This window comes from Chiloscyllium plagiosum, chromosome 16 (assembly GCF_004010195.1).
Source record: "Chiloscyllium plagiosum isolate BGI_BamShark_2017 chromosome 16, ASM401019v2, whole genome shotgun sequence".
Classification (NCBI taxonomy): domain Eukaryota; kingdom Metazoa; phylum Chordata; class Chondrichthyes; order Orectolobiformes; family Hemiscylliidae; genus Chiloscyllium; species Chiloscyllium plagiosum.
In genome coordinates this window covers 43,568,524-43,594,914 of record NC_057725.1, presented here as the reverse complement: position 1 = coordinate 43,594,914, position 26,391 = coordinate 43,568,524, and the positions used below count along the sequence as shown (strand labels likewise).

The following is a 26,391-nucleotide window of genomic DNA, read 5'->3' as shown; positions in this document are numbered from 1 at the left end:
GATTTGTTCAGTAGATTACATTAAATTGCTAGGTGAAAGCAAGGAAGGTTTTGGCAACTTCTCAGGAGTTTTTAAAATTTAATTATAAAACAGTGTCATCATTGGGGTGCAACACGGAACATTTTCTGTTGCGCATAATGGAAATCTGTACTGCTGTTACAAATATTGGAAAAGCTAGCTGTTATTGTACACTAGTTTGTGGCTCCCTCTAGTGGCACTTATTCTGATTCAATACATGTGAAGTAGGGAGTTGTGTAAACTATCTGCAACCCACAAATTTTAAGTTAAATTTTGGTTAAGTGTATGTTTACTTCATGTGTACTAAATAATTAGTCAGTGTTCTTCAAAGGTAGTAGGCTACAAGTTTGATGGATTGCTCGTAAATGTTGGTTTATTACAAACTCCTTTAACATAATAAATCATTGCAAGGCATTTCATAGCAACATTACAAAACAAAATATGGTCTACATAGGGGATATTAGGTTAGATGACAAAAAGCTTTGTCAAAGAAGTGAGCAAAGGAATGTTTTAAAGGAGGAAAGTGAGGTGGAGAAATGGCCAGGTGTAGGGAGGGCATTGGAGAAGATATTGCCTTGGCACCTGAAGATACCAAACTGAAAATAATTAAGAGGCCAGAATTAGGGGAGTGCTCATATCTGAGAGGATTGTGTGACTGGAGGAGATTAGAGATTGGGAAAGATGAGGCCATGTAAGGTTTTGAAAACAAGGATGAGAACTTTTAAAAAGGTTTCCTCCAGCACCATTTTCTTACTAATACTGATTTCCTTCCATTCTGTCCTCTCATTTGGTAGATAATGAGAATCGAAAGAGATTCTACAAGTCTATTAAGGGCAAAAGAGTAACTAGTGAGAGAATAGGGCTCTTTAAATATCAAGAGGCCATCTATCTGTAGAACTGCAGAAGATGGGTGAGATTCTAAACAAATATTTTGTTAGTATGTACTGTGGAGAAAGACATGGAAGCTAGGGAACTCTGAAATTAATAGAGATCTTTTGAAAAGAGTCCACATTACATCGGAGGAGGTGGTACTGGAGGTCTTAAAATGTATAAAGATAGATAAACCTTCTGGACCTGATCAGTGGTGTCCCAGGACATTGTGGGAAGGTAGGGAAGAAATTGTTGGGGCACCTAACAAAGCTATTTGTATCATTGACAGCCATGAATGAGATGGCTGAAGAGTGGTGGTTGGCTAACATTGTACCATTATTTAAGAAAGGCTGCAGGAAAAATGAGGGAACTGAGTTGAAAAAGTGTGGCGCTGGAAAAAGCACAGCAGGTCAGGCAGCATCCGAGGAGCAAGAGAGTCGACGTGCACCATAGTTAAAATACAGACAAAATAATATATTTTTTAAAACTACTACTCATCAACTTATCCAATATAGCAGCATTCAACATATGCACCCTTAGCAAAGGCAAATTCAGCAAAACAGATTTTCCTCACTTGCGATCATCTTCAGTCCAGAAGAAGGAACACCAAAAGAAGGAATCTAGCAGCAGATAAATGCTCTTTCAACAGCTTCAACTTCGAAACCCAGTGTCGACAAGTGAAAGCAAAACTAAAACTCTGAAAACAGGCTTGACTCTGTTTTGCTTCCCATAGAGCAGTCACCTCAGCATCAGGTTTATAACACACCCCTTAACAGAACCAGGACAGACAAAACCCTCCTAAAGGCACATATTGTCATGATAGACAACCCCCAATCTATTTTATGCCACTTGCCTGTTCCTTATCTGTCTGCATACAGATTCCATATCATGATTCTCTGAGCCTGTCCTTCCAACTATTGCCTCGAGTAACCATGCTACTGTACCTTCCCCTTTTCTTCTTTGTCTCTCCTCGCTATATAATGAATACCCATGGATCTTCAGTTCTTATCCTTAGTCACCATGCAGGCATGCCTCTATCATAACTTGCACTGCTAATTCATCTACCTGGATAATCAAGGAGGCAAGTGAATGCTAAGTTGGCTGGTTGGAAGGCTGCTTTCTGTTCCGATGACTTCAATCCAGTTTCATAACAGGCTGTTTGGCCACCTTTCCTTTCCTCATTGCCCACTTAGCCCATGGCCATTCATATACCTGTGCCACCTCCAAGGCCACTCACGATATCTAATATGGACACACCTCAGGAGGGTATGGAGATTTTACAAATTCATACAATCTGAGAGAGTATTCATTCATATACGCTTGATCCAGAAAACAATGTGCTCATTCAAAAATTTTAATCTCTGCCATGACCAATCTGTCACAAAAATGACATGTTGTAACATGAAAAACAAGTACTCTTGTAATGGCCTCTTAACACCTTATGTTAAAATGTGAACTTGGCCCCTTCTGTAATGAGTAGTTTTATAGCTAACTCAGCCACGTATTTATGGGCTAACTGTAATAATAGCTGTTTAAAAATGTCAATAATGAAATCTGCAGAAAGAGCAGGAACAGAATCCTCCTTTCCGAAGCTGCAGCTTCTTTTTCCACTCTAGCAACAACTTCGCATATTTATATTTAAAAGGCTGAGGATCGAAGTTGAGCTTAGTTCTGATGTGTAACAGACCTTTTTGCTATCTCACAGGCGTATTTATGTCTCCACCTTAAATTTGTGACTCCTATTCTGCAGATTAAAGACCTTGCAATAGTAGAAATGGAGTCTGTTTGAACTCAGCATTAATTTCAACCCGCTGAGTTCAGATTTTCACACCTAAGGGATTCAAACTCTGAACCCATCTCTTGCTGACAAAATGAGATAAGCCAGAAATGGAGGCGGAACCTTTCATACTTTTGTCCTTTTTAAAAAGGCCTCTGAAGTTTGTTCAATTGTAAAAATGTTGTCCTTTTAGATTGTTGCAGCTGTCGGAGGATTATCCTCCTGATTAGCCACTGATAGGTGTAGTGGATGATGTGGACAAATGGCCTACTTCTCCTGTACCTTCATTTTTATGGCTGGGGAGTGTAGAACGTGGTTTTGGCCTTAGTAAGGATTTAAGACTGAGATGAGGCCAGTTACGTTATTCAGAGCATTGTGAATCTTTAGACCTGTGTCCCCCATAATAGCTGTTGAGTAATATTTAAGGGTGAGATTGACAGCTTTTTCATCACTCGGGGAATATCGAAAAATGGGCCATGGGCAAGAAGTGGGGTTGAAGAGAAAGATCAACCAAGATTGTTTTGAATAGTGTGGCACTCAAGGAACTGTACGTTCAATGCCTAATTTCTTAAAAATAAAGACTAATTAAATAAAGGTTCTAATCTGTTTCTCTTTCTCCTTGCAGGCAAAGAATTTCCAAATACTTTTGAGTCTTTAGTTAAAAAGATCTGCAGGTATCTGTTCCATGTACTGACTCACATCTACTGGGCTCATTTCAAGGAGACTGTTGCATTGGAACTGCACGGACACTTAAATGCACTGTATATGCATTTCATGTTATTTATAAGAGAATTCAATTTGGTAGATCCCAAGGAAACACTTGTCATGGATGACCTGACTGAAATCCTCTACAGCAATGCAGCAGCAGCACAGAACCATGTCAAAGAAAGATGAGCCACATGCAAAGGAAAGACATTTCATCATGAAGATTGTGGGACTTATCTCAAATGTGCAGGATCAAGTGTGGATTTCATTTCACACTCTAAATGCAGTGTTTACTTTTAGGAAAGAACCACGCTTGACATGGGAAGATGTTTTCTAGAATGGTGGTACTGCCATTTTTAATATATAATATGTTATTAAAAGATGACTAACTTTGAAGTGGCATGCTGGTAAACATGCTCTGTTTACTGCTTCTCCCCTACTGAGTAGGAATGAAATGGGTAAGCCTTGGTTTTGACCCAGGAAAATAGAGGTTGGAATTTGTGTGGTTATAATCTTGGAATGCTGGAGCTATCATGTTGCTCTGACACCTAATCAAGTACCTCTCAATATTATCAGCTTGGACCAGTTGCGCACGACAGAAATAATGTTTCTTAGCACATTCTATGTGCAAGCTCCATAGCTATACTTTAAAAAAAGAACTTAATCTGCAGCTTAAAACAATATTTTGGCTTGCATTCAAACCTGTGGGATGAAAATTATTTTTCCCTCATTAAGCAATTCTATATTCAGTTAACCTTGCAGATTAGCCTCATTCTAGATAAATAGTCAAAGGCAGTGCTGCTGGGGAGCAAATAGCATGCAAAGGTGGACCCTGCAGTCTGGCCTGGTTCAATACGACAGGAGGGTCTCCACTCTGGCACATTAATGGTGAGCTCTTGATGCTTTTTACCCTTGCTCAACTATCTGGAAGATTTTCCTGATCGGGCAGAAAGGAGAAAGTCAGTCTGATGTTCCTGCGAAGATAGCCACTTCAGAGTGTACACACATTTTGTAAATACTGTTTAAAGTTAAGGTTGGTGTGCTGTATGTGAATGCAAATAGCAACCTAAGTTTTTCTATCAGTTCATTATTGATTTATGGTTATTTTCGTTTTCTGTTATAATGCATCTTCTAAGTTCAGCCAAGTTGCTCACCCTCATGTTTGTTAGGAATAAAAAAAAAGAGGGACAGTGGGGATCAATACACAGATTGCCCAATCTCAGTTGCCTCATTTTTGATTTTAAACTGAGGGAACAGCACGCAATATTTCATTTTAATTATCATTTTATTTAGAAGTGTAGGGTTTTTTTTTGCTGTTCGTTTCTCTTATGTTGGAACATGTTGCACTTGAACCTTGTTCATTGTAGTCAACCTTGGTTTCCAGGTGTTTTCAAGCAAATTTATTTTGTTTTTGGCTTCATTAATATAAAATTACAAATAAAAGTAATTATAAAACACTGCTGTAACAAAATGTTTATGTGACTGTCTCAAATTTCACAAAGATGTATCAACAAACAGTTTCAGTATTGTACTCACTATAGTGCTACACGCTAAAATTTGAGTATAGATTCTGTGCAGGGATCAATGAAGGTTATACTCTTTGTTTCAGTTGTCACTAATTATAAGGTATGTACAGGGGCTCTGTGGCACACTGAATTAATGCTGGAACTTAAAGACAAGTATAAAAGGAAATCATGACATAACAGCAGTAGTCTGGGGGAAAAAAGTTATCAAGACTAATATTTCTTTAGGACTATGTGTTCCTAATTAAAACACTTCCCAAACATTTACAGAAACTGCCTGCAAGTATCCTGTGTCAAATAATCAGTCCCATCTGGATTTAGCATCCGCAAATGGACTCACCCAAGCAACTGACATTTCAAGGAAATCATGCACTGACATGAATCAGTGCCTTCAAGAAGTGAATGTATTTTAAATGCTTGGATTCACAGGGCACATTTCAGAATTTTCAAGGCACATAGTTGCACACAAGTTATTTCCAATTACTCTGCTTACAATTGTAAGCTAAGAGCCCAAGGATAGGAAATGACATTGCAAGTTTCTGGAATGTGCTGCTAAATGATGATGTTAATGCTATCAATTATTCAAGTGTGAAATTTAGGAAACTCCAGGGTAGTTTAAACTTCTACTCCATGCTACGTAGTTATTAACGCTGCAACTGGTTACATTGACTGTTCAGAAAAATTAGATTACATGGATGATTCCCAGCACTCAAAATCCCTGTCATCCTCATAAATACTTGTTTTGATGATCTTTATATTCAATCTAAATGTAAGTAACTGTTGCATTTTAAGGAGGCTAAAATTGATTTTAGGAACAATTATAAAAATGATTTTTTGGAGCAAGCAGGAAAAATTGGAAACTACATTTAGTTTTGATTTCCCTTTGGAGAACTGACAGGAGCTAGGCAGTGAGACAGTAAAGGTCAACCAGTGCAATCAGTAGGGAACCAGTCTGGTTCAGGAAGAGAAGCAGCACAAGTAGTTGTCCTACCTTACAAGCATCAAGCAGTCACTCAGAAAAAGCAAATATTAATGTCAGAAAAGGATTTTTCTAGACATTCAAAAGTTGGAACAATGATTAAAAGTCTTGTTGCTTGTTTTCACTTTTTGCAACTATCACACTCTGCCTCAGCTAGTGAGTTTGAGGGACTAAACTGTGGGTTTCACTAAGTGTAGGTGAGGGGAGAGTAGATGGAAAGTGTCAAAAAAGGATAGAGAAAGTGATTTAGCCCAAGAGAAGCTTGTACCTTAACTTTGCTGAAGACTGAAATGCTAAATAGGCTTTAACCTATTTAAATCAAAACCAATGACTTTTCAGACATCATAATTTGCTGATAAATAGTCTGGTGGAATTTATTCATTTTATCAGTGATCTTCTAGAATCTTCCCAGTGTGTTAATACATCCATCACCAGGCTGAAGTACATGAAATTATAATCTCACTCATAGAGGCACCCTAGAAAGGAAGTGTCAAAATTTTCTTTGATTTACCAGGTATGTTACTGAACTTGTAATCCAGAGAGAGTTCAAAGCACACCATGTCTTGAAAATTTCAATTCACTTTATAAAAATTGGAAATTTACTTTGAGTTAGTGACCACAACTGTCAAAAAAACACTTTGGGGGCACTAGGCTGGCATAATTGCAACATTTAAGAGGCATTTGGACGGGTATATGACTAGTAAGGGTTTGGAGGGAAAGCGGCCGGGTGCTGGTAGGTGGGACTAGATTGGGTTGTGATATCTGGTCGGGTTGGATGGAAGGGTCTGTTTCCATGCTGTGCATCTCTATGACTCTATGACTAAATCTAATGTCCTTAGAAGTTTGCCTTACTACTATCCACAGTGCTATTATGATGTTCAAGGATGATTATGGATGAGAGCAAATAAATGCTAGCCTCGCCAGCCATGTTAAATTCCATAAATAAATTGTAAAAATGTGATTCCAGTCTGAAACTAGTATGGTTGACCATTAGCTGGTCCAACTATCTTCTTGAAGTAACTGGGGATAAGTGTCAGTTTTCTCCAGGGTTACTCGTATCCAGTGAATGAAGAATATTGACAAATAATCCAACTTCTATAACCCTCCTTTTGAAGCTCCTGGAGTTCATGTTTTTGACACTGAAATGAGATCTTCCATTTAGTGTCATAAAGTCATGCCGAACATAATCTCACACTAAACTAGTCCCAACTGCCTGCTCCTGACCCATATCCCTCCAAATCTTTCATATTCCTGTATCTATCCAAATGTATTTTAAACATTGCAATTATACCTGCATTCACCAATTCCTCAGGAAGTTCATTCCACATGTGAACCACTCTGTGTAAAAAAAGCCTCTTACATCTTTTATAAATCTCTCTCCTCTCACCTTAAAAATGTGCCCCGTGGTCTTGAAATCCCCCATCCTAGAGAAAAGGACAACTACCATTAACTCTATCTATACCTCTCATTATTTTATAAATCTCTTTCAGATTACTTCTCAATCTCCTGTACTCCAGTGAAAAAAAAAGTCCCAGACTATCCAGCCTTTCTTTATAACTCAAACCTTCCATACCTGGCAACATCCTGGTAAATCTCTTTTGTACCCTCTCCAGCTTGTTAACTGGGCGACCAGAACGGAACACAGTATTCCAGAGGAGGCCTCACCAATGTCTTGTACAACCTCAAAATGACTTCTCAGGGCCTATACTCAAAGGACTGAGCAACGAAGCAAGTGTGCCAAATACCTTTATAACCGCCCTGTCTAGATGTGACGCAAACTTCAAAGAATTATATACCTGTACCCCTAGGTCCCTCAGTTCTACAATACATACAGGGTGGCTCAGTGGTTAGCACTGCTGCCTCACAGCGCCAGGGACCCAGATTTGATTCCCACATTCTCCCCGTCTCGGAGTGGATTTCCTCCAGGTGCTCCGGTTTCCTACCACAGTCCAAAGTTGCGGGTTAGGTGAATTGGCCATACTAAGTTGCCCATAGTGTTAGGTGCATTAGTCGGGGATAAATATAGGATAGGGGAATGGGTCTGGGCGGGTTACTCTTCTGAGGGTCGGTGTGGACTTGTTGGGCCAAATGGCCTGTTTCCACACTGTAGGGAATCTAATCTAATTAATTGTGTAAGCCCTACCCTTCTTTGTTGTACCAATATGTACCAAATACCTTGTATTTATCTAGATTGGATTCCATCTGCTATTTTTCAGCCCATTGACCCATTTGATCAAGATATCTTTGTCATCTTAGAAAACCTTCTGTTCTCTGTTGCTTCCATCTCTTCTGGCTAATAAGTCATAGCTCTCCAACAAGTTGCCAGCTTGCTTGAATCTGTGTCTCCATCTAGCTTTACATTCTTTGTGGCATCTCTCAGTTCATCCTATCTATGAAACCTGCCATCTGCCCTTTCCATCACATTCCCATTAAACAGACTATCAGTCTGGTCCTTTGGGTCCCTTTGCAAGCTGGCTTTGTAAGTCATTCCCTCTTCTTTGGTACTTCCCTCTCCCTTGGAAAATTATTGTTAACCCACTCATCCTCAATTGCTCCTTGCAAAATACAACCTCACCTCCAATCTCCCTTTCTACTTCAGATTTTTCTTTTATCATGTCACTTTCAAAATCCATTCTCATCCCTCCAGCAAGTTCACTTCAATCACGTTCCTGTAGGCATTAAAACTATAAACAGTTACACTGTAAAATCAAAGCCATAAATTACATCCTCTGTGACTGTAGAGTACTATCTTGCCTTGTTCTCTGCAACATTCTGTAGCATCCGACATGGCCAACAAACAACCACCACCAACAACCCCCCGCCACGCACCAACTCAATGGGACTGCCTCATTTGTTTCACATCTTAGCTAATCAATTATAGCTAGAGCTAATATAGGAATGGATTTTCCCCCTTAATGTTGTGAAAATCAAGTTCATGGTTCATAAATGTGAGAGTATGACTTTTAGCTTTAACTGGAGGAAATGGGATGGCCTGACTGTGAAGCCAATGAGCTACCCTTAAGCTTTGAGTTTATTACAGTAAAAAGATAACCTGGTTTTACAAGACATGGCAGTGAAAGAAACTTAACAACAAATGACCCATGAAATGTTTGGTGGAGTCGGGTGTCTAGTGTCTATAAAAAAAATATAAAATCTATCAGTTGTGGGAAAGATGGTCCTAAAGTTTATTTGGGTTACAGAATCATACAGTAGCCTTGAATGTCATTGAGAAGGCATTTCATGATGGAAAAGAAGCTGAAAGATTTGCTGTAATTTATTTCTGGAGGATGCAATGTGTAGATTGGTCCTCAAAGAGCCTTGTGGCAACAATCAGGACAGCTTCCAAAGCTGTGAGAAGGTAGTTCTACTGTCAACCTTAACGGGGGAGCTAAAGTATACACAGGGATGAGGTCAATAACATAGAAGGTGATAGTTGCATAGCCAAAAAAATAGTGGAAAAAACCGCATAGAGTCTTACCTCAGGAATATCAGGAATTCTAAGGAGCATTAAATTCTGGATGGCTGTGCTATATCTTTCAGCTTTTCCAGGAAATGTGAAAAAATCTTCAAAATGTCGTAACAGGATTTTGATGAGAAGAAGAATTAGATCTGGATTATATCGTAAGGATAAACTTTAGAGTTAAACTTCTTTTGTTTAATTAAATGATAAATCTTGATTTTGTTTAAGTAAGTGAAATCTGGTGGAGGAGTTCTGTTGGCTAATTGTTAGGCATTTTGATTTCTTCTTGAAATATTAATATACCTAATGAGATGGTAAAACTACTGTTGTAATGTTACCTTTTGGAATCTTCCAAGGACCCATATTTGGCTCTTCATTCACCTCAATTATAGAAGATCCATTGACAACATCAGAAAACATTGGATCCGTTTCCATATGTAACGTTCTATCTTTCCACTGTCCCAGGTGTTGGTCTGCTTACTTAACCTTCAGTATTAGAATGAACCACAATGTTCTCTAGTTAAACCTGGTGAATGCCAAAGCAATTTAACCACTCCTAACTCCCTCTTCCCTCCCAGTCCAACCATTGTTTCTGGTTGAACCAGGTCATTACACGATTTCAGCATCATTTTCAATCCTGAGAAATCAAACTCTTATCATCATCATGGTAAATTCAGATTACATCTAACTTCAAATGTTTTCAGCCTCCAAATCTATCCTGGCCCATATCTTACTGTAACCATCTTCAGAGTGGTTGTAAATCCAGAATTTAGTACCTTCGCAACTTTTCCAACTACAGCCTTTTCACATTTCTCAGCTTTAGCAAACTTAGAGTTAAATATTCTATCCCCATTTCAAAAATAAGGCTTCCAACCTGTAATAGCATATCAACCAGTGTGTCTGCTAATTCATGTTCACAAGTAGGTTGGGAGTGCCCCTTGCTGGACATTTATAGGTATTACTAACCAGGTAATATCCCATGCTCTTTATCAAAAACAGCAACAGCAGGTTAAGTTAGAAACATCTGCAAACACCATAATAGAGCACGTAAACCTGCCTGAATATAAAGAGAATTAAATCTTTAAAAATACCAGTTGGGTTCAAATGTGATTAATACAGATAAACATAAAGATCACACTTGGGGAGACAGACATACTATTTGCATAGTAAACAACAGGTTTAGAATCACAGCAGATAATCAGCCCAGGGAACATTTGGATGCTTTACTTTTGTACTGATTTGGTCTAAAGTTAAAACCATTAGTTCAGCTCAGTGGATAAAATTAGAAAATATCCTCAGATGCTACAATTTTCAAATGTACATTTTCTCATGATTTCATTTTCAGACTATTAACTTTGGAGCAAAGCATACATTTGCCTGTTTTTCGTCTGAGGAATTCCATCCTTCAATCTGCCTGCACACATCACAAAACACTATTTTTGTTTGCTAACTTCTTTAAGGTAAATTCTTAAATAAATGACAAAAACTCAATCTCTGGATTCCTGGAAATGATAATTAATGAACTCCACATGGTCAGCCTTCCTTCAATCTGCTGCAGAAAACATGTCTGAAGCTAACAGGATGCAGGATTAATTAAGGGTGAACCTTCACTCTGAACTCTCACTGTCTCTTCTTCTTGTCAGACAGTTGTTTATGCTGAGAAACTGGAATAGAGAACCTGTAGTCTTTTTGTATTTTACTCAAATTGTCAGCTTTGTAACTCTGAGCACTGATTTTCTGAAGAAGCGTGCTATGCTGCCTTTAGAAATGTGTTACAGATTAGCAAAGATTGTGAAATTGGGTATGTCAACTGTATCCTATTCACAATGACCTATATTTGCAAAAAAAAAGTGAAGAGAGTGTGGACTGCTGGCTAATACCAACCTTCTTTATAATATGAATATTTTATTCATTAAAATTTGTGCAAAATGTTCAATGGGTGAACTAGTCTCTGGCATTCTTCTTCACTGTTTAAAATAAATCCTTTCGCTCATTTTGTTGATACTGGACTAGGGACCATGTAGACCAACAGTTGATTTCTGGAGGAATAAGGCTACAATGACCTTATTAAAGAATCCTAAACAGCAACTTAATGCCATGATGGTAAATCTAAGTCAGCAAAATATCCAAAATAATTAAAGTATAACTTTGTGATATATGAGTTTCAGTGAATTTGAACACCACAGTCAAATCAACTCCTCAATCTCCCATCTAATTTGATCCAATCTGTCTACAACCCAACCTTCTCACCCCTCTGCTGCCCATTCATTCACTCACTCAGCTCTAAAAGACTTGAGAAGTTTTCGCATGTTTAGCAGCTATTGAGGCTTTTTAAAAAAAAGGGCTATGCACTGTCTACCCATTTTATCCTACATTTGCTGGACCTTGCCCTGAAACACTACAGCTAATTGCTACTCCAGCCACACTTGGATGTCCCAGCTGAAACTGCACAGTTTGGTTGGGAATTAGATACCTGGGTCTGGAGATGGCCTCACTTTCCAGTGAAGTACAGGAGTGGAGATCTTGACATTAGAGGGCCAGTCAGAGGACTTCCATTTCAAAAGAAGTTGGAAGCTGCAATGGAAAGTAAGTGAGGGAAAGGGTGCTTTCAAATAGAAGAGTCCTGTTTCCAACTTTAAATGTAAAAACAGAGTTTCTAGTTAAGCCAGCTGTGCGGTAATGGTGGTGAGCAGGGCTGGAGGGGATTGTAATAGTGCAGCCCTTCTCAGGGTAGTCTGAGCTGTTCCTGCAACAAAGCAACTACACTGGTTTCTGCTGGTGCCTGTGGAACCCCCAGTTCCTTTATTTGGCCTCAAGTGGTCCTTAATAAGCTATGTCAGCTATGCACCACATGACGGCCAGTTGACCTGCTACTCAGCCACCTCTATTATACCTTCATGAAAATGGCCTGGAGGTAGAATGGTGCTAGGGAACAGGCACTCTGGCTGGAGGGGCTATCATCTTTACTTTCTGCTTTACCTACAACGCTGGGCCCAGTAGAGGCTGAGAATCCAATGCCTAGTCTCTGTTCAGTTTTACCTGTCTGTTTTTTTTTAGTGAGCCAGTTTAAGACAATCATTGATGATTTTTGTGAAAACATCTGTAGGGTTAGGTAGATAACCATGAGAATCAATAAGAAAATCAGGTAGAGGCCAAGCATTTTGCCAATTAAATAAAACGAGGAATTGTTGATATGGAATACAAGCTATTTATAGAAACTTTCTGATCAATTCAGGAATGAGAATTTTTCACTTGAATGTTTTCACCCAGGACTGAATAACATTTATAATACACAAATCTGATTGTGAAACCAGTGTTTAAACATTTACATTTTCATTCACTTCAGGCTACATTTACATTTGTCTTTCCTATTCACATCCAGATTTACAAGCTGTTCTTCTAACTAACCTACAATAAAACCATGTTGCCTCTAAAATAAGTCTCAGTTTTACTCATCACATCTGCCATTTCTGTAACAGAACTGATTTATTTAAGTAACACTTCCACCCAAGCCTTGCTACCATAGTCTTTCATTGAATGTGTCATGTAAATAACTTACATATTTCAATTTTGTTCACAATTTCATTAGAAAACCCATGGTGTTGAGCATAAAGCCAAGTAAAGAGGATCACCTCTTTTGCAAATGAATCTCAGCATTATCATCACAAATTATCTATCTGACCCTGGCCATCACTGCTGCTAGCTTTGGCCAGAGATCAAAAAAGTGGCTTAATGAGAACAACAAAAACAGAGTGGGAAGATAGATTACTTTGAAAAAGAACATTTAATCTTTCTGTGATGGGTAATACACAAAACAATCTATAAATTAAAATATGTGCAGCAGCTGAATTTTGGAGATTGAAAAATCCCATAACAGATGTTTATACATGTCAGCACACTAGCAGTTAGCTATCACTATTCCCTGTCATGCCTCCAGATGACACATTAATCAGCTTTTACATTAGAAAATGGGAAGTGAGGGTTTCTGTCATGGAGCATGTCTATCTTACCACTAAATGGAGGTGCAGAGCCTTAACAGCACAAAGTGAATTTCACCACCAAAAACAATTTCAACCTGAGTACAGAGATGTTGAAAAATAAACTTTCTTTTTACTTGCTGTTTTGTTTTTCTATTGGTGTTTTGAAATATATTTGGAGATTGTGTTACTCCAATTCTCAGTTTCCAGTTCGAACCAAGCCTTGTTTGGTCCTTCCTCTTTGACTATTTCAGCTGGACTCAAGCCCCCACCAAAACTCTCTCTGCCCTTAACCCCATCACTGTCAACCCTGCCTCACCAAAACCCCATCACTCCTGTTCCCACCTCCAAACCCCCAATCACTCCCCTCCCCAACTATCAAAGCCCCCATCACTCCACTCCTCACCTCAAGCTCTTATCAGCTCCCTGCAGATCTCCCAAACTTCAATCATTCTGTCATTACCTCCAGAAATCCCCATCATTCCCATTCCTGCCTTCCTGTTGCTTAGAATTTTGGACTCCAGGCCCCACTGGTTGTGACTTGCAGGATTTTCTCCAGGGCTGAGGTGATTTGTTCTTGCAGAGAGCTGGCAGAGATACTATAGACTGAATATATTATGTGCTGTATTGATTAAAGGATTAAATTATTCAATACAGGCCTGATTCACCCATTCCCTATTCTGCTACTGAACCCCTTTACATTTTGCACCTTCAGCCTTGCCCATTATGGACAAAGGAATTTTAATGCAGAACTACAAGTAAACACCACGCCCAGTCTGCCAGGTTAACCTCCTCAATTCGTAGCTTTAAAAAAAATGCATATCTCCTTTTGTAGTTGTGTCCAGCATTGCCAATTGCACACTGTTCCTTCTACCTAGCATCAGGCATTGGCTTTTTGTTGCCTTCCCTCTGCGTTGCAACTGTTGGCCATTGGCTCCAGCCTGTCCACATCCGTGTCCCAGCTCATGGCTCGTGATCTCACTGCCAAAGATACTCCTACTTCCCAATCCCTGTTCCTTCCAATTCATACCTTCACAGCACAGGCTGTGTGTTTAGAGAGGGGGCAATGATTGCCTTCTCAAGGAAAGTTCAGCTAGGCCTTACCTATGCCATTCACATCCCCTGAACAGTGACTGAGAGGACAGGGTATAAAAAAAACACACAAAATGAACTGTGTCAGTGAGGCAATAGGAAACAGGAGAGGAATGGTTCTGGGGTCATGCAACTGTTGGATTGATGTGTAAAAAGAGTTAAATTCACTATTATTTGCTTTTTCTTTTACAAGTAAGTTTTTAATCTCTGAACAGGAAAATTAGAATAATGCTGGCATCTTTTGGTAGTGGTGGAGTTGTTGGCCGTGGTACAGGAAGTGAGCAACATATCTGCTTGGGTGCAGAACAGCTGACCGTGTGCAATCTTGCAGCAACCAGTGAGGAGCATGGCAAACCATGTACTCAGGGCATGGTGGGCCACTAGCTCATAGGGTCAAATGTTCAAGCCTGAGTCAGTAGCATCAGTTTCACTGTCGCATTGTCTGAGAAGCTTTCAGGGATTGTAGCCACTGGCACTCACTCTTGACTGTTTGGTGTGTGATCACTGACTAGTAGCCATACAGATCATGTGGGAAAGGTGGCAGTGACCGTTTCTCAGGGATGGCACTAGGGCATTCCTATTTGACCAAGGCAGCCTGAGTGGAGGTTCCATCAATGGTTAATGTACATGGGTGCCCCCCAGTTTAGGCAGCAAGGTGCTAAGTGACCACTCACAAGGACATCAAACAGTGTAATGTGTGAGAGCAGAGGGCTAGCAGACAAGAGCTTGGGGTACATACCAACTTTTAGACAGAATGTGGAGCAACCACATTGTCTTGTGAATATTGTCCTAGTTGCAGGAACAGTGTGGACGTCAAAAACTTACTGGGGAGCTCTCAGAAGCTGTCATGGCCATCCAAGCTCATTCGGCTGACACTCAGTCATTTGGTCTGTCTGAAGGGAATAACACTTCTGACGGAGGAGCATTGGCCAGGATTCTGATCTTCTAATGTGTTGCAAAGATCAGAATCCCGGCCCAGCTACTGGTGAGGACAGATACAGAGCCTCCACTGAGAGGAAGCTTCACAGCTATCCTATAAGGATATCTTGACCCAAGTGCTGACAAATGACCATATGGGAATAATACCTGAAACATTGTTGAGAAAAGCGATTGTGCGCAACTGCCAGCTCATTCTGTGTGTTCTTCATGATGGTCCTTGCAACAAGTCAAAAAAAATAAAGACGACAACTTTTGCTCAGCTCCATCTCAAGCTCCACTTCTGAGGATGACGTGGTGAATGATCACATGTACCCCATTGTATCTTTATAACTCCTAAATCTTTCACCTCCTCTCACTAGACCTGGGTACAGCCTGAAGACCCCAAGGGTACACTGTCACGGCATTCTCCTGCACATTCCAAATTGTGCTTGGCCATATAATCTGGTGAGCACACCACTGGCAGCTGATGTATCTGCAGCTGATGGAGACTGTGTCAGTCACGGTTCCTACCATTTGGAGAAAAGCTGCAGACTTGACTCTTGCTGATGCCTCTGCAGTTGAACAAGCCTCTGGTTTCAGCTAAAACAAACTGATGGAGAGGTAGAGATTGGCGAGAGAATATCAGGCAGAGATCTACAGGCCATGACCAGAATAAACAGTATAATGGTCTGTTCAAGTTCAGGCTGCTGTCAGAGCTCCATTTGAGTCTCCATGGAAAGGATGGTGATCTGTGCTCAGGACTGCACTGCATTGCTCTAGCCACAGGGGTACACTACATCTATAGCAGAGCGAGAGTGAGAATGAGGCAACTTGAGCTATCTTCAGGTGCTCCTTCTCCTCAAGAAGGTAGCATCAGAGATCGACAGAAAGGTGTACCACCAGCATGACACTGAGAGATTAAAGTCAAGATGAGAGTGGTGCTGGAAAAGCACAGCAGGTCAGGCAGCATCCAAGGAGCAGGAAAATTGACGTTTTGGGCAAAAGCCCTTCATCAGAAATGTGGAATTAAATCCCAGAGAGTTCCAACAGTGCCCTGCGCCCAAGCTTCCTATTAGTTACCCCATCCCTCCAGCAGGTCAGGACAGGAGATTACAAGAGACCCTCAGCAGGCTGGAGCCCTTTCGGCCTCAGACCACCCAGGATGGCTGCCAATATCATCTCTGTCAACAGGGCACACCACCTAAGCAGGTAACCTGCTCTGGATATCATGGCTGTACCCAGGTCTAGTGATAGGAGATGAAAGATTTATGAGTTATAAAGATACAATGGGGTACACACGTGACCATTCACCACAGGCAAAACCGATTTATAAATGTTTAGTTATATGTTATTGAGGTATGGCAGTGCACTTTGTTGCTGATCAGTTTTGGAGGATATGGGTCTATGAATAGAGAATTTATGATGTCACATCATCAGCAGAGACATCTCTGAGTATTAGACACATGCTGGTTTGGCAGCATTCATACGGTTGGTGGCCTGAAACCCAGCTGGCAGTGCAGTAGGCAAGGGTTTGTCAAAATCTCATCCCTTTGAGGCTACTGTCTGAGCAGTATCAGCAACTAAGTCATTGCATACCTTACTGATGTCCACATGATGGCGCTCTTTGAAAGGCTTTGCCACCATTTGGAGAATATTTCAGTGATGAGTCACTCCTGGCCAAATTACAAGTGCATGTAGCTTCCAATATAACATGCATAAAGCTCAGCTTGTGCCAAGGGCCTGCAGCATTTTCTTGCCAAAGCTCATGGGACTATACAATGTTATACAGTGAGGGCTCTAACATTATACAGCATGAGCTCTGGTTGTCCTGGCACCGATGCCAGTGATTTTTTCTAAGCATTACAATGAGCATCATAAGGATGTGTGTTCAGAATAGAATACCAATAGTGTTATGGTGAAAACATCAAGCTTACTGCACCCACCAAAACAGCCATACAATGCAACCCCAGGCTCCCAGTAACCAGAGGTTAACAACCTGTAGTGCCATGAAGATGAAGCAGTGTCCCACTTTGATCTGGTGCTAGCGATAGCGTCACAGGCCTACTTGCCATATTGCTCTACTGCTCTACTGAAATTTGCCACTGTATTGACACCATCTCAGGTATCTTGCCTTTCCTCCCCACCAGAGAAGACACCTGGCTATTGCATCCCCCATTTGTAAATTCCTGTCCCCTCTGTTGTGTGAGCACCTCAACAGTCCTGGATGCTCAATTCTGGTAAGCACGGCAGCTCTCTACCTGAACAGCCCAATTCATTTTCAGCAATCGGCTCTGCCATTGCCCCAGTGAAGCTTGGGCAGCATTGTACCTTTCCTTAGTTACACTTTACAGGTTCTGCACTGGTGACATTAACCAGTCTCCTTGCACCAAGGGGCAAACTGATGCTGGAGAGCAAACACTTGCCACCTGCAAGTTGGTGAGGATGGTAACTGAGAGATCCCTGACTGGAGTGCATACCTGAAGGATTGGTTTGCTTTGATCACAGACCAGCTGCACGTTCATGGGGTAAAACCCCTTCCCTTGCACTGCTCAGGCAGCCTGGCTCTATCTAGCATGACTGGAACAATTTTTCTCTTGTGAACAAGAGATTGGTAACCTCCCTGATGTGTTTGGGAGTGGTTGACTGTGATATACCATACATGCCCCAGTACAGCCTTGGAAAGAGCCACTGATAAAGAATTTCAGTGCTGTGGTCGATTTCAATGTTACTATCACTGGATGGCTTCCCAATCCTCACAGGACTTTTTTGAGGAGCTGGCTTATAATGAAAGCAGCTCATAACATTTTCAATTGCCTTTGACATTATCTCTCTATATGCAAGTAACTGCACTGTTTGCAAAGTATCCAATACTCACCACTTCACATTTACGGTTTAGAAATTCATTTATCAATTACACATCCATTCTGCAGGCGAGTTACTGACTAGTGAGAATAGTGAGAACAGGTAGCATTTGAGAGCTTCTTAACAATTGCTCAGTTTTGCCCATTCAATGTCACTCTAATTGACTGATGTATTTATAGTGGTTTCTAGACATCCTTTGACCAAAGTGCTGTTGCTTGAATCTGGCCAATGGACCAAGGACTTTACTTACAATCCATTATTTGGTTACAGAGGCCAGACAATTCATCTCTTTATCCTCTGAAGGACTTTCTAAGGTTAGCAACATGACCCCCTGCCCCACCTGGCTCACCCTTCATTTTGTGAACTTGCACCATTGCTCCTCTGCCTTCCTGGATCTGTTCTTTTCTCTCCTGTATCTCTTCAAAATTAAATTTTATCATCACACTAAAATAAATTCTGTTACCTATCACAGCACATGCATGCTATTGTTTTTATAACATCTCTTAGCTAACCATCTGTTAAACCATTCTTCACTGGACAGTGCAAGACGTATTGAGAATGATGAAAAATAAAACGTAAGACAGGTCCAAACTTCAGGCCATGTGCTGGACATAACACCAAGTAGAGAAATAAGACTGGATTTTTAATGGTAGGAAACCAACTCCCAAATGTAAGAGGCAGTAGCTTTTGTTGTTTAAGTAAGGGTCAATTTTTTTGTCCCTGGTTTTAAGGGCTTGATGGACTGGAGAAGGTGTATGATTTCAAAGAAGAGAAAGAGACAATATGAAAATTGCTGCATTTTCAAAATTATTTCATTAATGCGGGTATTAAATCTAGGCCAGAACACTACTAACACATCACTATCTCCTCGTAAAGAAGAATTATGAAATTAAAGTGCACATATCAATGTGGCAAGGAGCCTGTACTGCAGGAATGAATTACCAGAGTAATCTCACTGTATATTGATCATCACTATTCTTGTTTAAAGGCAAAATTTGAAATTTGCCACATATATATCACAGAACATAAAAATATTTATAGCATCTAAGAAATATTAGTCGTTTGCAGGGATGGACCACTTTATGTTGTGTACCATAACATGGAGATATACTGTGACTGTGAACAAGTACATATTAATGCATGTGATGACAATACAAAGCATACCTTGAAATGTGAATTTAGTCATCATGTCCCATCTTCTTTCTTCACAAAGCATGGAGAATCCAGAAAAAATTTTAAATTAAGCCTACTAGGAAACCTCCTTCTTGTTGCTTCACACAGTTTTAATTATACTGGGGAGGGCCGTAAGGGTGAAGAAATACTCTTGAAGATGATCTCATACTGTATGACCACATTTATTTCAGCCAGCTTCACCCTTGAGTTACGTAAAATATGTGGATGCAAAGCTGAATATGTCTTCATCGTACAGTACAACTGTCCCAATGGGGAAAGGAACCTGAGAACTGGAACCTGGAGACGAAAATAAATTGCTGAACAAACCATAAATCAAATAGATGCATTAATTATATAAAAGTTACATTTTCAACTAGCATTGTGTAGTGTAAAGTCATCTACCAGAAACATTAAGAAGTTAGTATTAAACTCATTTATGTACAGTATGCAACTGGCCTCAAATCTCTACTGGGAGCAACCTTTGACTTAAGACTTGAAGATCATGGACATGCTGAGGTTTTAGGTTTAGATTTTTAAAACTTTTCACTTTCTGTCCAGGTTTAATCCAGTAGGCATTTTTCTTCCTTCTAAAATTACAAATGATTGGAACTGTACATAGTTCTGGACACTGTAAACTTTCTTCTGTTTTTGATCTGCTGAAACTCTATAGTACATAGGTGACCTTTTGCGGAGACAGGTACATAGCCCTTTAAAGTAATTCTACTATCTAATGGTCATCAGCAAAGTATAAACACACAAAATGATTGGAATTGAATGAATTTATTGATCTTGCACTGAAATTGCTCACAGTTATATTACAAGGGGGGGGGGGGGGGAGAATTGGGTGGGTACATTGGATAGTTTGTCTGTTAAATAAGTATTTTTTTTTTCTCCAAGTACAAAATAGGAAGGATATCAATATAAGTATTGCTTTATTTCTTCCCCTTCCTGCTTGTACCATCCATGTTGTACTCCAACCATTTTGCAGAGGTACGGTGGTAAGGAAGCATTAGTTGTGCACGTGGGAAAGCAAGAAAGAGGACAGAGCATTATGAGAACAATTACAGCAACATCATGCAAAGAAAAAACCATGTCTGACATGCACACAGTTATACAAGATAAATTCAATAACAGTAACCTCCAGTGGTTCAAAGTCCATTGTTGATTTACTTATGTACAAGAACTGGTCAAATAATTTTACCTGTGGAACACGCACACTGATATGAAACTAACAAATAGCAATATAAGATAATCATTTCAGACACTACTGCTATTCTACATTCTTAAAGTACTGTTTTTGTTTTAAACATATACTACAAGTTCCTTGAATCGGGACAGAATAAGTTAATATTGTTCACAAAGCTCTGATAAATTGGACAAAATATTTTTTTTTCCTTTAATACAGTAAGTGTTGCCTCTATAAGTCATTCACAATGAAAGACAACATTCATACACCTAGACATTCTGCTGATAAATTACTGGGGTTCAATAAATAAGAACAAAAAGGGGGAAAAATATATAAAATGCCCACAATAAATGTAGCCTTTAACAGCAGTGGGTGGTCAAACCATCCCCCCACCCCATGATAGTAAACCAGCAACATGGTTCATTCGAACATGGTGCCCTTATGAAATGAATAAAATATTTATATATACACATATATATTACCCTGAAAATAAATAATACTGACAAACTTATAACTGGCAACACAGTGTTTGAATCTGTTTTGTTCTACAGCTAAACAAGGTGTCACGACTAGACAAACAAAATTTATACAGAAAGTAGGGGTGGTACAAGGTGGTGGATTTGTTACACTTGTTCGTGCTTTAGTTCATTGCTGCGGTGTTGTCTGACCCCCAGATTTCTTACCCATCAGCAGCAGTCTCACCAAAGTCCTGCTTCTACAAAGGAAGTGTCCACTGAGTCTGCTGGAGCTTATGTTGCTGTTGTGGTGCTATTGAATTCACCCCCCACATCCCCGCTCTGGTGGATAACCTGCTGCTGAAGGGTGTCAGTCTCTCCCAGGATTTCTGTTCCCTTTCCTGGGGTGCAGCAGCTCTTGATTGGTCAAGTGTTAAGCGTCATTAGGGCGCCAGGTTCCCACATGCACCAAGATATCAGCTGCCTTTCCTTCGACAAATATCCGCAGCCATAGGGTTCACCAGATGGGGTTTAACAAGTTTTCTGGACAATTCCTGGCAGTAGAGTGGAAATAAATCAGGTCATCATAAAAGGAGAGCAGCAAAAACAGGGAAACAAATGCTGTAGAGAGGGGTTGCACGTGCTAATCCTCAGTTATATACAATCATTCCGCCATACAAAATCTGTCTATGGACATTGTACCGAAGCAGTCTGTTATTTACTTCCTTTCAGGACATGGGACTAATTCTAAATGCATTTAAGGTTGGTCCTGTGTCCCAATACTTGGCACCATCTTTGCCTTCTTTTTCCCAGCTGGAAATTTAGAGTGTCCTCTAGAACCATAGTCAATAGCATCAGAATCATTCTGCTTGGTGTTTTGTGCCATGTTTGGTTGGCGTAGCTGGTGGATGAGCTACTTGCCCATTATCCTTCTCGTCTGAAAAAAGTTGTTTAATTACGTCAAAGAAGTTACTCAATGGGCTGCCTGGGTACACAAACAGAAAGAAAGAAAGAACAAACAAACAGATGAACAATGGGTCACGAGAGAAGTGAAATGAGATCCATAGCCACAAATGCCTGAAAGAAGAAGCATGTCAGCACTGAGCCTTTGAAATCACAATTTTTTTTTGGCGAGTTGGCTTGTTTGAAAATGATCAAGTCAAAAGACTTCTTGCAACTTAGTTTTGGTTTGAAAGTGGCTTTGGAGTCTCACTTTTTCTATTTGAATGGAATTAGTTGACAGAAAGAATGAAGGAGAGCACTGAAGATGCTGGAAGGGGAGACCGCGTCTCACTGGAAAAAGGGATGTTGCTGAGAAACATTTCAGCTGCTTCCAAGAACATGATTACAACTATTGACTTCACATACACTTCAACATCAACATTCCCGACTGTCTTACGTCTTCCTAATTAAAATCATGACTCCCTGGCCTGTCTTGGAAAGAGAGGAGAATGTGGAAGAGCAAGTGGGAGATAGAAAAACAGGAAATTTAACCCTCCCCAGATAGGGGTTTTCTCAATAATATGTCATTAGTTTGATACTGCAGGAAATTACAGTATCTGGAGACTTCAGTGAACATAACTGGATTGCAATGAGTCCATGCAGCTCTCACTGGAATCATTCATCACAAAAGAATTTGGAGGCATTTAGTGTTTATTATCTGATCACCCTTTTCAGTGACAGATATATTTTTGAGGCTTACTGACAAAACATGTTTTTATTAACTAATTATTTACTGTAACACCTAAAAGAGGAAACCATTCTAATTTAGATTTTGCATAGCCAAGGTTAAACTGCATGTAAACATTTATAACAGCTTTTACGGCAGAGTACCTTTCAAGCTGTATGAAGACTTAATCAAACTGAAATTATTTTATAAATTTAATCTGCAGGCCCAGAATATTTTTCAAAGCTGCCATCATCTTCCACTTAATTTAATTTTGCTCCTTGCTGGCTCATTTGCAATATATTGATGTGAAAATGAGTCATAAGTCTGAGGGTTGATTCTTGCCCTGTGGTAAATGAACTAAAATTTGCTGGGCCCACATTACATTTGGACAAAGGACACAGAGTTTTCCTACTGATTCACTACCAGAAATTGTGCATGTCAATGTTGAGAGAGGTTGGACTGAATTCTATCGAGTTACCCCCAACCCCTCATCCTCACCTCCTTCCTGTGATCAAAACATCCAGCCAACATTCACTGCCCAAACTCTCACATCAAAAACAACCACTTGGCCAAAATACCAGAGGTCAGCTAATATGTGTAAAACTAAATCATATGTGCAGGAGATGAGGGCAAGGGAAAACCAGGAAAACTAACCTCAGTAAAAATTGTACTCCTTAAATGTTTAAATTTCAGATTAAAAGGTAAGCTTTTTTTAAAACTCTATGATTATTCGGGATGCACTAATTTCAAATAAGTAATATAATTCATGTCACACATGGCATTTAGTTCAAAAGACGTATTCAAAGTTATCATATCCACCTGAGATATGTTCCCAAAATTGCTGCAAAGTAATTAAACAATCCACTACTCACTCATGTCACAGCAATTTCAAGACCAAAGGGCTACCTATCACTTCAGCAAGAAACATTAGTCACTCATAAGGTCTACCAATTCTTCGCCTGCTAGTACAGGAGAGAGAGAGAGAGAGGGAGAGAAAGAAAGAGTGTGTGTGTGCGCGCATGTGTGAGGGAGTGAGTGAGAAAGAAAGAGAGAGAGAGAGACCCACAAAACAATACAAAAGCTAACAAGCAAACCCCATAAAAAGCTTAAATTCCAGTTCCTGAGGCCTGATAAAGAACATAGAACTGTTCAAAAACATGATTATCTCATCTTTCAGAATCAAGCAAAGTACATTAGCCTAAAAGGGAATAAACTTCCAGGGCAATAGAACATCAGAAAAAAATAAAAGCAACTAACAGACATTCTGAAATTCTAAATACATCAGTGTGCTTAACAAATCTTTAAGGGACAAGCACACTAAAAATATACATGATTATCTTGTTGGAACGATTAGTAATTAAACAATCCTTGTTCTTCAATGTTTACAATGAAAGTTGGCATGTTTGCACATTATATAATGTAATACAACAATTTGCTTCTAATCTTATCATAAAGGAAACTGACTGTGAATGACTCAGTGATGTTATGGAACAAATGATTAAAAAGCTGCAGCAAAATCTTCTCTCCATGGTTTCAGCAAAGGCACTAATCTATTTGGAATAAGTGTGCTAAATTTCCATCAAATTAATAAATAGAGGAGTTTGATAGGAGTTTGCTCAGGAACCAAAAACAATATCGCTAATGATAATTCTCACCATAAGTTTTGAAAGCAAAGCATCTCTATGTCCTAAACTTTGTCTTCAAATATTTATCCCAATTTCTCACTACAATAATGCTATTCTCTGTCAGTGGATAGTCTTGATTCGAACATCAGGATTTGATTCAGATTATTGTGAGCACGTATTATATTTAATATGTATGCTTTCAGTTGACTTGTTCAAAGTTTAAAGTTTTTCTCCATATATAACCAAAAATCCATAATCAGAGAAATGAACAGAAAGGATAAATGGTGGTCCAATTCTAAGGCAAAATAAATCACAGTCAAGAGTGTGGTGCTGGTAAAGCACAGCAGTTCAGGCAGCATCCAAGGAGCAGGAAAATCGGGCAAAAGCCCTTCATCAGGAATTCATCAAAATTAATCACACACTATTTTGCCAAAGTTAGAAGACTTGACTCTGACTTCCCTCCGTGTCCCTGCTTGTTTATGTGCTTTTCTACTCCGTCTCCATGGGATGTCTTTGTGGAGTGCTTAAATATAAACTCTGCCTGTTATCACACGATTTAATAATCAGGAGACAATCCTTCTACTATTGTGTGATCAGACTCAGGCTCTTGATTACACAGCTGGGACCCTTAAACCACTTCATGTGTCTATTTGTAAGAAATAATTTTATACCAATTCCATAGTAGGTCTCAATGTTATTTACTATGTAGACTGATCACAGAATCTAAATAGGGATTTTCAGCATCTTACATTCTCCTTATTTACCGTCTCAATTAATCATTTTCCAAGAAAATAAACCAAAGGTTATATGTGAATCTCATTCAAAACAACAGGAACATTATTAATTATGGTTGGCTGAGGGTAGCAACATTGAAACCTAGTGCTTGTGCCACATTAATAACATGTGAATCAAATGTAGATATAATGGGCAAAAGAGCTCCTTTCAAGATCACTGCACCATTGACAATCACACTTACTAACAAATTACTCAAGACAGTCTTAATTTGATTATACAATGTCTTGGACTTTATAACTTAAAAACAAGCAATCCTATAAGCACTCACTTTTATTAAGTGTAATGTGTTGTTAATACAGAAATCAGGGAATTGCTATTCTAGTTGCTCTGGCCCTCAATGAACGACAAGTTCTGCCAAACAACATGTCTGGCACTGAAAATTAATTTTTACAAGTGTGAAGTCCCATTCTTTTAGATTTTAATTATTCCTTCAGATTTAAACAAGAGTATTTATTTTCACTTTCCTCTTTCTTAATTCCACTGTCCAGTATCCTCTTTAGAACTTGTTCTGTCAAAAGGGCTTCTAAATCATAACATGTTCCAATGCAAACCAACAAAAAGGCTACTGGAGACTTTTGTTCATCACTGAACAGAAAACAGTTCAATGACTATGAGTTGATTAATATTCATGGTAGAATCTGAGACATGTTTATAGGTCACAAGTATATTGTAATTCTGAAATACTTTAAATTAAATAAGGTTTCCTAATCCAAAACAGTAACATTAGATAGAACAATTAGAACCAAATGGGTCTTTCTTAATTGCAGCCTTTGTTCAGTTGGTAGTACTCCTGACTTTGACGAGGACAATTATGGTTCCAAGTCTCACTTATACAGTCATACTGCACGGAAACACCCTTCAGTCCACTTGTCCTTACTGACCAGATATCCCAATCTGAGCTCACCCCATTTGCTAGCATTTGGAGCATTTGGCCCATATACCTTTAAACCCTCCTATTCATTTATCCATCCAAATGCCTTTTAAGTCTTTTATCTGTACCTACCTCCATTAGTTTCTCTAACACATCGTTTCATAAATGCACCACCCTCTGCATGTAAAAGTTTTGGATTCCTACACCCCAAAGAACAAAGAACAAAGAAAATTACAGCACAGGAAAAGGACTTTCGGCCTTCCAAGCCTGCGCTGATCCAGATCCTCTATCTAAACCTGTCATCTATTTTCTAATGATCTGTATCCCTCTGCTCCCTGCCCATTCATGTATCTGTCTAGATACAGCTTAAATGATGCTATCATGCCCACCTCTACCACTTCCTTTAACAAAGCGTTCCAGGACCCCACTACCCTCT

General features: G+C 39.5%; 2 protein-coding genes across 9 annotated transcripts in view; one reads left to right on the top strand and one right to left on the bottom strand.

The window, feature by feature from the left end:
• Nucleotides 1-4,827, top strand: part of mob2a (MOB kinase activator 2a) — a 237,146-nt gene extending 232,319 nt beyond the window's left edge. For all 8 annotated transcript variants that reach the window (XM_043705942.1, XM_043705940.1, XM_043705936.1 and 5 more), the window contains one exon: nucleotides 3,291-4,827. In XM_043705942.1, coding sequence (XP_043561877.1) covers nucleotides 3,291-3,559 — 269 coding nt within the window. In that variant the 3' untranslated portion in view covers nucleotides 3,560-4,827. The remainder of the gene's footprint in view (nucleotides 1-3,290) is intronic.
• Nucleotides 4,828-20,124: 15,297 nt separating this feature from the next.
• The window catches only part of LOC122557836 (serine/threonine-protein kinase BRSK2-like), a 957,494-nt gene continuing 951,227 nt past the window's right edge, over nucleotides 20,125-26,391 (bottom strand). Inside the window, 2 exon segments of the mRNA XM_043705934.1 lie at nucleotides 20,125-21,878; nucleotides 21,880-21,980. Coding sequence (XP_043561869.1) covers nucleotides 21,753-21,878; nucleotides 21,880-21,980 — 227 coding nt within the window. The 3' untranslated portion in view covers nucleotides 20,125-21,752.